Source organism: Lampris incognitus, chromosome 4, assembly GCF_029633865.1.
Source record: "Lampris incognitus isolate fLamInc1 chromosome 4, fLamInc1.hap2, whole genome shotgun sequence".
Taxonomy (NCBI): domain Eukaryota; kingdom Metazoa; phylum Chordata; class Actinopteri; order Lampriformes; family Lampridae; genus Lampris; species Lampris incognitus.
The window spans coordinates 59,810,924-59,821,917 of NC_079214.1; the positions used below are offsets into that span (position 1 = coordinate 59,810,924).

The 10,994-nt window shown below is 43.8% G+C and overlaps 1 protein-coding gene across 1 annotated transcript; it reads right to left on the reverse strand.

Moving 5' to 3' along the window:
• Positions 1-2,000: 2,000 nt before the first annotated feature.
• On the reverse strand, positions 2,001-5,739 carry gins2 (GINS complex subunit 2). The gene is made up of 5 exons (XM_056279087.1): positions 5,358-5,739; positions 4,295-4,409; positions 3,494-3,593; positions 3,235-3,361; positions 2,001-2,812 (listed from the first exon to the last, which is right to left on the reverse strand). Exons 1-5 carry the CDS (start codon positions 5,445-5,447, stop codon positions 2,684-2,686), a joined length of 561 nt encoding a protein of 186 aa, XP_056135062.1. The 5' UTR covers positions 5,448-5,739; the 3' UTR covers positions 2,001-2,683.
• Between the last annotated feature and the right edge of the window lie 5,255 nt (positions 5,740-10,994).

Consider the following 10,994-nt stretch of genomic DNA (forward strand, 5'->3'; position numbering starts at 1 on the left):
GCTGCCAATGAGCCGGGAAGGGGGGGGTGCAGTACAGTAAGCCCCTCGGCCAGCCTCCCTGCCCCGGCTCTCCAACCCACGCACGCCCACACGATAGGCCCCTTACTCAGTGGAGGATGTCTAGATGCTGTGAAATCCTGTTTTTAAAATGTACTTGTTTGAATTCATTGTAATGTAATATATTCTTTGTTGAATGTAGTAATTAGGTATTTATGAATATATGGCTGTGATTTCAGACAAAAAAGAAAATAAAATATTTCCAAAATGTATAACACCAACTTGTGTTCATTTTAAGGGGGTGGAGGAGTATCGTCCGGGATGTAAGACTGTTGTTCGCTGTGCCTTAAAGGAGAAAAAGGACTTCTGATGTGGTTGCTTCTTCTAAATAAGCCTGGTCTCTGGGATGCTATACACCGATTCCAGATTTCATTCATTAACTTTTTTGGCGGCGACCTGTTCCTCATAAATGTATTGAGTGACTTCTCCTGGATCTCCACCTTGTCGTGGTGGAGAAGCTTGCGTGTAGCAATGATCCCAAGCACTATGCCGTCCAGAGCTCGGCTCCTGGTGGGGTCACCCAAGGTGGGTAGGTCAAGGGGGAGGCTCCAGACGAAGCGCCATCCAACAAAGACCTCAACGGTGGAACTGGTGGAAGATGTCTCCAGGTCACAATGGCAGTGAAGGCAGATGAAGGCTGCAACAGAGGGTGGTCCCCAATCGTCTTGGTTCTCCATGCCATTGGACTCTGGCCACCCGCTGCCAAGGACCGTGTGGTGGCTGCAGGCGCATCAGCCACTCCACGTAAAAAGCTGTCATGTGCAAGCATCCTCCCATTATGCGGCTCCAGGATCAGCCTCTACACCCACCTGAGGACTCAGAAGGACCCAGGAGGACAGCCCTACTCGAGCCCGAGTCACCGCCATTGATGGTCACAATGAGTGAGTGAGGGGGACAGAAAATCCCCCACAGAAGCAGCAAGAATTGAAAAATACTTGCCCAAGGAAACAGACCTCTAAGACCCTCTGAATCTGAGTCCATGTCTTTACACTGATTTGTGAATTATGTTGTGTGGTTGAATCCATCCTTCCTCAGATCGGCTCTTATGAAGATCGCTCAAGCAGCTGAGGAAATGCCACCACCCGTGAAACCACTCCTTGATGTCCTCTATGGGAGCCATGGAAAAGTAATAATAATAATAATAATAGTTTTATTTATATAGCACTTTTCTAAAACAATGTTACAAAGTGCTTCACACACAAAAAAAAAAGATAAAACCAGACAAGGCGAAAATAAGAGTAAGATCAAACGAGTAAAAATAAAAATAGTATAAATAAAAACGAATATCAAACATTAGTAAAAGCTTTCGTGAAAAGACAAGCTTTAAGACGAGATCTAAAAGAAGCCCGAGACTTAGTTTGTCTTAGTTCAGCAGGGGGAGAGGTCCACAGTGTGGGGGCTCTAACAGCAAAAGCCCCATCACCCTTTGTAACAAACCCCAGACCTGGGAATAACCAGCAGGGCTCCATCTGCAGACCTTAACGGTCGACGTACCAAGTCAATAAATCACAACTGTATGTTGGAGCAAGACCATTTAAAGCCTTAAAAGTGAGCAGGAGTGATATGGCCATGCCTCCAAGTAGGTGGTTTGGGGTCAGGACATAGTTCAACATGTCGGTATTCAGTGTGAGTGCTCTGGAATATGGCACAAAGGGGGGCAATGTCACGTCTTGATAAAGATTTTTTTTTTTAAAATGCACGAGTGACTCCAGGAAATAATTTCCTCAAAGTAAAAACCTTGTGCTTGTTTCCTCTTCTATTAATTCCTGTTTTTCATCGTGTGTGTTTGCAAAACTTTACAAAACAAGTAGGATACTTATCTTACGGTTTCCTGATCTTGTGAGGAACACTGTCAAGATGCCAACCCAGCACAGCGCAAAAGCAAAGTCGTCAAAAAACTAATCTCTCATAATATGGGCCCTAGTTAAGCAAGAAAACCTGTGTGATAATATTGATCCTGTCAATCACACGGGAATGTTAAGGTGAAAATACATAGCTTTGAAAGAGATGCAGTCATAGCAGAAAGCATCAAGTTTAAGTCGGTTCAGGAGGCATGCCAAAGTGCCTCCTGAACACTAAGTCGCTGTGTCCTGCACATAAACCATGACTGTGGTGAGAAGACAAATTATCCAGAGAAATAGTGTATGTGTTCCTCACCAGCAGTTTGAATACTAGAGATATTTCTTAGTACATATGCTTTAAGAAATAAATAGACCCAAATGCGTTGTATCACCAACAAGATAATCAACTTTACCTAGTTAACTGTAGGATGCTTCCTGAAATGCTGCTTTACTCAGTGAAGTGCACTCAATGAATGTCAACAAATGCATTTATTCAGGCAGTAACTAGCTCCCTTCATAAAAACAATACAAACTGTAAATTAGCTAAGCAGCTGTGGTCATTAGCATATTTCAGGCTCTTGACAGGAAGAGGATGCTCCAGTCTATACGAAACAGTCTTTAATGATCTGGGGGATATGATCTGTACATGTGGGCCTTGACCCACCCTTTACATGAAGCTCAGTCCAAGGCTTGTCCTTTAGCCACTCTGATAGCGGGTCCCATTCCGTCCCGTCCCAATCCCAGGCTTGCTTCCCATCCTGGTAAGTTGCACTTCACTTTGTTGGTCAATAGTCTTTCGCTTTTCCGTAACTGGTACCAGGTTGGAGGTTGGTACGCAACTTGTACATACAGTTCAGAGAGTCAAGAAGGAATGCACGTGTCGTGTTGATCTCCATCAGAGTCAAGTTGTCCAGCTAGGGAGGGAAAAGGACAGGGAATGAGGTGTAATGCTCACTAAAAGAAAAAGCAAATCATTCACCTGTTTGTAATAACTGTCTGCGACTCGGACCAGCACATGACATAAATCTCATGTATGGAAACAGTGAGGCGGACAGGGCTCTGTGACTATGGCTAAAATTATAATCCCGATTACTTTGCCACCACAGAATTGTAATTAATTTATTCAGATGGATTATTTGGGGAACAAAATTATTTTTTCACTTTTTCCATTCTATCTTAGGTTTCGTTAACACAATCCTAACTGGACTTTTCAACTGCAACAGGCGTTATAAATGCAGTGCGTCAATACTGCTGATGCGCCAACATCCTATATTATTATACACAAGGGTGCTGTGGTAGAAATCATATACAAAACGTGGCCTGACTAACTGCTTGCCTTAGCATGCGCCTCCTGCTGGCTGATGAATCTGTCAGCGGACAGGCGAAGCTTGGCGATGCGCGTGTCCCAGATGTCCTTCACCAACGTGCGGATCTCATCAGCTTTAGGAATGTTGTCAGATGCACTGCAGAAGCCACAAATGTTCGTGGAGAGGTAGGTCATTGTACAAAGTCAAATTTGAGAAAATTTTCCCAAATGTTTGATGGAGGTCAAAGCTACGGGCCGTATTAGCGGGGAATCAATGTTCTTTACTCACTGGTTTAGTAGCAGTTTGGTCAACTCCATATAGTAAGCACTGGGAACAGGTGAAAAGGCATCCTCTCTCCTCTCAAGCTCTCGAAGCTCCTCCAATTTCTCTGTACAAAGAACATCATGACACCTCTAGGCAGTTATTTACACCAAATGACTGGATTCAAGAATTTAACAAAATGTCAAAGGATTTCCCAGATTAAAAATATAAATCTAAATGCCTTTCGGCACCTTCCAGTGCTTGATACTCATGTATATTCATATTTAAAAACACCGAAATCATTTAAGAATGTAGTGACTGGCCTATTAAGTTATCAATAATTCGTGAGTTTTAGGTGTAAATTATAAAATGCATTATGGGGTCGCCTGTGCAGCTTTGAGCACCTTTATCAAATTACCCATTTGTGATGACAGTAGCTGATTGTGTTAAAAATTAAATGTTAAATCTCACACCATTACACCCTCTTTTTATTTTGAAGGAAATCATCACATCCTTTTCATCCTTTCATCACAAATCATTTCAAAGAGATAACACCAGAAATAAAAGGCAAATCAAATGAACACTGATGAGGTTTCATTCTGTACCCATTGTATGTATGTATGTATGTGTGTATATATATATATGTGTATGTGTATGTATGTATGTGTGTGTATATATATATATATATATATATATATATATATAAATGAAGAGGAGGGGGATTTAGACGGGTGGATAACCAAACCGCTACATTGTGGCGGGGTTCGTCTAGTATATATATAAAGAGAGAGAGCGAGAGAGAGAGCGAGAGAGAGATCTGCCTCTTACCAACATCCATCCACTCCGGTGGCACGATTCTGCACTTCTGTCTCTGCTTCAGGTTCAGAGCCAGCCACACAGGCACATCGACAGACAATCCAGGGTTAAAGGGACCAAGGTCACCCTAATGACAGAGGCACAACCCTTGCATGGTTTAAAATACTTCCGTCGTTATGTGCAACTCTGTTAATGTCTCGACAAAACACTTTAACACAAGGACAAAAAAAAAACAACAAAAAGCACCGATAACTTCAATTACTGTGCAACGGGAGGCTGGTTGAAAACCATAGCTTGAAAATCACAGGAAGTTGAATCAGTTCATCCGGGACACGTCTCATCACTCATCTAGTGGCCTCTTCAGTCTCACCTGACTGCAGGTGTCCCCACCCTTACAAATGTAAACTACTAATAAGACACTTTAGCCCCTAGCTAACGGGTCTGACCCTTTAGCCGAGCGGTTAGTGACGTCGCCTTGTGGCGCAGTACACCTCGTATCGAATCCCGCACCGGGCAAGAAAATAACCGGTTACACAAACAATACAGAGGATTTTCTTTTTAAGATACTGTAACCGGTTATTTCATTGTGTTGTTTGTGTAACCGGTTATTTTCTTGCCCGGTGCGGGATTCGATACGGTTGTACTGCACCACAAGGTGGCATCACTAACCGCTCGGCTAAGGGTCAGAGCCGTTAGCAAGGAGCTAACGCGTCTTATTAGTAGTTTACAGTCGTCACCCTGCCCGGAAGCGCGCCCTCGCGCTTTGTTATTCCCGCGCTCCGAAGAGACTGCTGAGGATCTGCACACTTCCGGATCCCACCGCGGCCACCAATGCAACCGGTTATTTTCTTGCCCGTTGCGGGATTCGATACGAGGCTTACTGCACCACAAGGCGACATCACTAACCGCTCGGCTAAAGGGTCAGACCCGTTAGCTTAGTAGTTTACATCAACTTTCTGGGATTTCCTTACCTGGAGTATTAAGCATGCATAAAGACATAGCGCGAAAACCTTTGTCAGCCAAGGCAGTTTGGAGCAAGTCAACAACTTTAATCCTGGAAAATGACCTTGCTTACCCCGATCAAGTAGATTTTATCGAGACTGAAGTTCGGTATTATCTTCACCATCTCCTTTTCGGCAAGGAACTCTACTTCAGCGGGGTCCATAATTGCCGGCCTTCGCTCGTCCTCGTCGGAGCGCGCTTCTTTCCGCTACCGGCGCTGTAAATATTCCCGCGCTGCGAAGCCGGACAGGAAAACGCAGGAGGAGACAATTTCGTCAAGAAAGGTTCAGAAACTAGCGGCGAACCGCGGGCGTCTACAGTTTACCACATGTTGGTCACAAAGCCCATCGGCGGTGATGTTTCCTATTTTCTAAACTGCATTCATATCAGGGCGCCGTAGTTTGTTGTCAACATATGTCGGAAATGTCCACTCCTGGGGTTTCCTCTCTTTGCCTTTCCCGCAACGAGTTCTTCTTCGTGTGGGTTTTTTATTGGCGGTTGGCATCCGAAATCTTGCATTACCGCCACCTACTGCCGAAGCGTAAAAAATCACAGTATTAATTATTTATATTGTACGCCCAAAGCGATCCCGTTCGTGACATTATTCGGTCTATAAGCCAGACCCGGCCCGAGGTGATGCAAACCCTTCATATCTAGATCTTCTACAGATATGTCCACAACTTTCAAATATCACCGTGACAGTGAACGCCAAAGATATGTTCTTGCCCATGCAGATATTCTGGTCAGCCTTTTATGCCGCGGTTCTTCTTTTTGCACTCCCACCGTCTCGTCGTTTCTCTCCATTCTCTTTGCTGCTTCAGCATTTCTGCTCTCATCATATTCACTTTTTCCCCTTCGTGCTTGCTGGGCACTGCGCTGACCCCGTGTCACGATTTCCCTTGCAGAGCAGGCACTGTACTTGCTCCGTCTCAACTTAACCCTCCTCCACTTTGCAGTTGTCCTTCCCACGTCTCCCACGTCTCCCGTCTCCACTACAAACTACAGCAACGTGTCCATGGAAAAGTGAAAAATGTGGTTTGACAGAACCAAATGATCATGAAATCTGAACAAAACTACGTTTATGTTATTTGGACATCGTAAAATAGGCGCACAAGTAGAAGTAATGATCAACAACATCCACACTGAGAGAGTATATGGAAACAAATTTCTGGGTGTGATACCTGACCATGAAATCTGCTGGAAACCTCAAATAAGATTCGTGAGAACAAAACATGGCAAGGAGCACTGGCGTTCTGGGAAAGGCAAGGCACATCCTGGACCATAAAGTATTGTTCATTCTGTATTGTTCACCTGTAATGCAATATATGAATTATGGTGTGGCGGTATGAACACCTACAAAAGCAACCTACAATCATTATGTGTACTACAAAAAAGAGCAATAAGCATAGTAAATGTAGGATACAGAGAACACACTAACAAACTGTTTGTAAATTCAGGGGCTACGAAATTCATGGACCTGGTAGAATTTAAGACTGCACAAATGTTGTGCAAAGCAAGATATAATCTACTCCCTGGCCACATATAGCAAGTGTTCACAGATGGGGGGGGGGGTACAATTTAAGAGAACATTTAAATTTTAAGGAACACTGCGTTCGTACCGCTCGCAAAAGTATGTGTATTTCAGCTTGTGGGGAAAGTTGGAATGGTTTAGATGAAGAACTGAAAGAAAGCACAAGTTTAAATCAATTCAAAAGGAGGCACAAAATCTTTTTAAAGCGGTACAAGGAGGAGGAGAAGGTTTTGCTCCTCTCATGACTGTGACACCCATGGTGGATGCTGTTATTGTTGTTTCTTGAAAATCATTGCAAATGGTTTTTTTTAATTGATTTTATTTTTATTGATTTTATTTTTTATTGAGTCATTGTGAGATACATATTGAGAATGACATACTCTGGTGTGTAAAAAAAGAAAAATTTATTATTTAGGTTTATTAATTGAGCGTTAGAGAGGGGGCAGGAAGTTATAAGTAGTAACTTCCTCCTGCTCCTTTTCGAACATATTGTAACGTGCACGGATAAGAAGACACGCTGGCCGCTGACTTGCGAGTTTGACCCTTTAGTCTAGCGGTTAGCGATGCCTACTGCGGTGCGGGCGATACGGGTTCGCGTCCCGGCCGCGGCAGTTCCTGTGGTTGCGTTATCCCCCCGAATTCGCTACAATATATTTTTTGTAGGATTCTCTACTGAGCATCCTCGTTGAATTCTTCTGGTTTTATTTTTACCGTTTGTTTTTTTTTAACGCTTGTTCATTTTTTCCCCTTTTATTTTGCATGTTCGAAATAAAGACAGTTGAATTCTTCTTGCCTCACACACCTGCAGCATCCCGAAATAACTCCGCCTGTACTGGCGGAGGCACGCCACCCATCAGCCCCTTCTCCGCTGCTTTTGATCCGAGTGGGAAGCGAGTCACACAGCAACAACCTTTAAATGCGTCAGCCTTAAAGGCTCTCTACCTCTCTGACGCTTTGATATAGGCAATCACACATAGCCATGCCACTTCTAGTTATCCTGATCCATCCTGCGTCTCCTAGATCAGTGGTTCTCAACCTTTTTGGGGTCCTGGACCCCCTGCGTATTTTTGATCTACCCTGAGGACCCCTCCACCTGATCTTGGGGGAGGGGGGTTGCAATTTGATAGAAACAGTAGAAACTGCATTTTAAATTGCATTATAGCATTTATTCACTCTTTGGGGCAAAAATAAGAGCTTTCAGTTGTAACTTAGATATAGTTAACAAAACAGAATTCTTATGCAGTAACTTTCAGATATATGTAACAAAACAGAATTCTTATGCAGTAACTTTCAGATATATGTAACAAAACAGAATATGTATTCAGTAACTTTCAGATATATGTAACAAAACAGAATATGTATTCAGTAACTTTCAGATATATGTAACAAAACAGAATATGTATTCAGTAACTTTCAGATATATGTAACAAAACAGAATATGTATTCAGTAACTTTCAGATATATGTAACAACAGAATTTTTATGCAGTAACTTTTAACAATGCAAACGGGAGCGAGATCTCTTATCAAAATACAATAAATTACACTTGTGAAACAGATGTAATTAGAGAAAAAAGTCCTGTTACCCTTTATAGTTTAGGTAGATAAAGGTCTCAGTCACATTTGAGTAAAATAATCCTATTTCTATAAATGTCATAGGATCTTTTTTTTAAAGATATCTTATTTTCACGGACCCCTTGCAATTACACCACGGACCACTAGGGGTCCGCGGACCCCCGGTTGAGAAACACTGTCCTAGATGTACCTCGTCTTCTCTTGTCCCGGCTATCATCCCAGCGAGGTAACGCTTCCCCTGTTCTCAGTGACCCCCCCCCCCTACTCAACAAGTAGACAGCCCGCGAGCAGACGTTGAATGTTGATCATGTGACCTTACGGTCACGTGATACGTGATCCGTTCGTGCGCGCGCGCCGCGGCGTTTCGCCCTTGGCAAAACGTTTTGATAGAGGTGATACACGACTACAGCACCGCTCACCGTTCTCACTGTGAGAAAGGAAATGTACGTCACAACATCACCACGCTTATTCAACCAAACGACCATTTGTAAATGAGTGTTTGTCGTTGTATTTTCTGTGAGCATATACGTCACTTAGTGTCTGCGTAATGACACCTATTGTTGTTCAGCATCCATTGCCTCGTCGTGGTATTTGTGGATGAAGCGCTTAAACAGCCACAGAGCATTTGCTAATGAGCCTTCCTGTAATCTGCAGCTGTCCCTCTCCAAAGCCCCCCACACCCACCCCCACCCCACCTGCAGGCGGTGGGGCTGAACATTCATAAATAGTGGACAAGCTTTTTTGGGGGGGACAGGACACAAGAAATAACAAAGTCATAATAACACCAGGAATTAACCACTGCATCATCCTCTCATCTGGGCTAGGATAGACTTGTTCAAGTGAAATCTTTAAAGGCAGCAGACAGAAATTCAACCATTCATTGTCGTAGTCCTCACCGACCATCCCATCCTCACCAGACACTGCCTCGTGGTCAGTAGTCATTATTTGCCGAACGTTGGCGGACCTCAATGACCCAAGAGACAAACCGCTACCATGGGGGTATATGTGTAGTACATTTCCAAAGTTCGGTGTCAGGATCATTCCTGTAAATTGAAGGGATGGCTGAGATATTGCATGTGATGAACGGACAGAGAGAGACCCGACCATTTCTATCCTGATCGTTGCAATCATGGGGCCAATTCCAACGGCTGATAAACACAACTGTTCATTTTGCAAACAAGGAAGGCATTATACTCAGAATTGTCTGTTAAGTTAAGTGTATTGGATAACCAAATGGGCCTAGAAACAAGTTGTTAGGGTTCATATCCCATGACTAGTTCATTTTCTTTGGTGGCTTGAGGTGCCATGAATAAAGCACTTGTGACTTAAAATTCAGCACAAGGCCCGGCACTTGTTTCTTGACCAAAGGTGAATAAGGTTAAAGTGAGTGTAATAAGCAAGCTTGCTTTAAGTGTCAAGAATATGGCCTCGTTCGACCGGGTAGCGAAGCAGTCTATTCAGTTGCCTACCAACACTAGGTTCGCCAGTTCGAATTCCCATGTTGCCTCCGGCTTGGTCGGGCATGTGGGAGGACGGATGTGGGTATGTGTCCTGGTCGCTGCACTAGCGCTTCCTCTGGTCGGTCAGGGCGCCTGTTCAGGGAGGAAGGCAAACTGGGGGGAATAGCATGATCCTCCCACGTGCTACGTCCCCCTGGTGAAACTCCTCAGTCAGGTGAAAAGAAGCGGCTAGCAACTCCACATGTATCGGAGGAGGCATGTGGTAGTCTGCAGCCCTCTCCAGATCGGCAGAGAGGGTGGAACAGTGACCGGGGTGGCTCGGAAGAGTGAGGTAATTGGCCAAGTACAATTGGGGAGAAAAATGGGGGGCCCCCCCCCAAAAAAAACCTGCCTCGTTGTCACAGCGTTGCTTAGCCTATCAATTTCTCAAGATGTGAAGATCATTTTTGCATAGAAGAATTTATACTGATAAAAGAAAGAGCCTTCTCTGTGACGGCCTGGCGGCCTGTCCAGGGTGCCTCCCTGCCTGCCGCCCAATGACTGCTGGGATAGGCTCCAGTATCCCGACGACCCTGAGAGGAGGATAAGAGGTTTGGGATAATGGAAAAGAACAAGCCAAGTGTCTACATGTAACTAGCAACACGTTGCAAAGAAAGGAGGGCCTCGCATGCCGACAGATCAAAATATAAAGCAACTGAAGGTCCTTGATGCCAAACAAGACTACATTTTCAAGGGGTGCAGAGCCAAGGTCAGGATTTTTTTTCACAATGGCAATAAACTGAAGACTTAACCAAAAAAAGAAAAAATGCTGCAGATTTTTCTTAGTCTAAGAGCAGAGGTGGTCATTAGTATATTTAAGTTGCATCATGTGGTCAATAGTTTCTATTGGTGTAACGGGATGGGATCAATACTCCTAACCCAACCAAACTATACTCCAAATTTCTCTCTCGCACGCACTCGCGTACACACACGTTCACTGTTTCTAACAAAATAGAAATGTTGCAAAAAGTTAAAATATTATCCTACATAAATGGATTGTTAATAAATGCCAGAGCTGGCATTCGTCTGGCTATTGTGATGTTTAGTAGAGAACAGGCTTGCTCACTTGACATTTTAAAATAATTTAGTAGAAACTTAGTTCCTGTC

Coding starts and splice junctions, on each gene's coding strand:
- gins2 (XM_056279087.1), bottom strand. CDS start 5,447: ATGGACCCCGCTGAAGTAGAGTTCCTTGCCGAAAAGGAGATGGTGAAG. Junction 4,410..5,357: donor ATAAAATCTACTTGATCGGG/GTAAGCAAGGTC, acceptor CTCTGTCATTAG/GGTGACCTTGGTCCCTTTAA. Junction 3,594..4,294: donor ACCGGAGTGGATGGATGTTG/GTAAGAGGCAGA, acceptor TTCTTTGTACAG/AGAAATTGGAGGAGCTTCGA.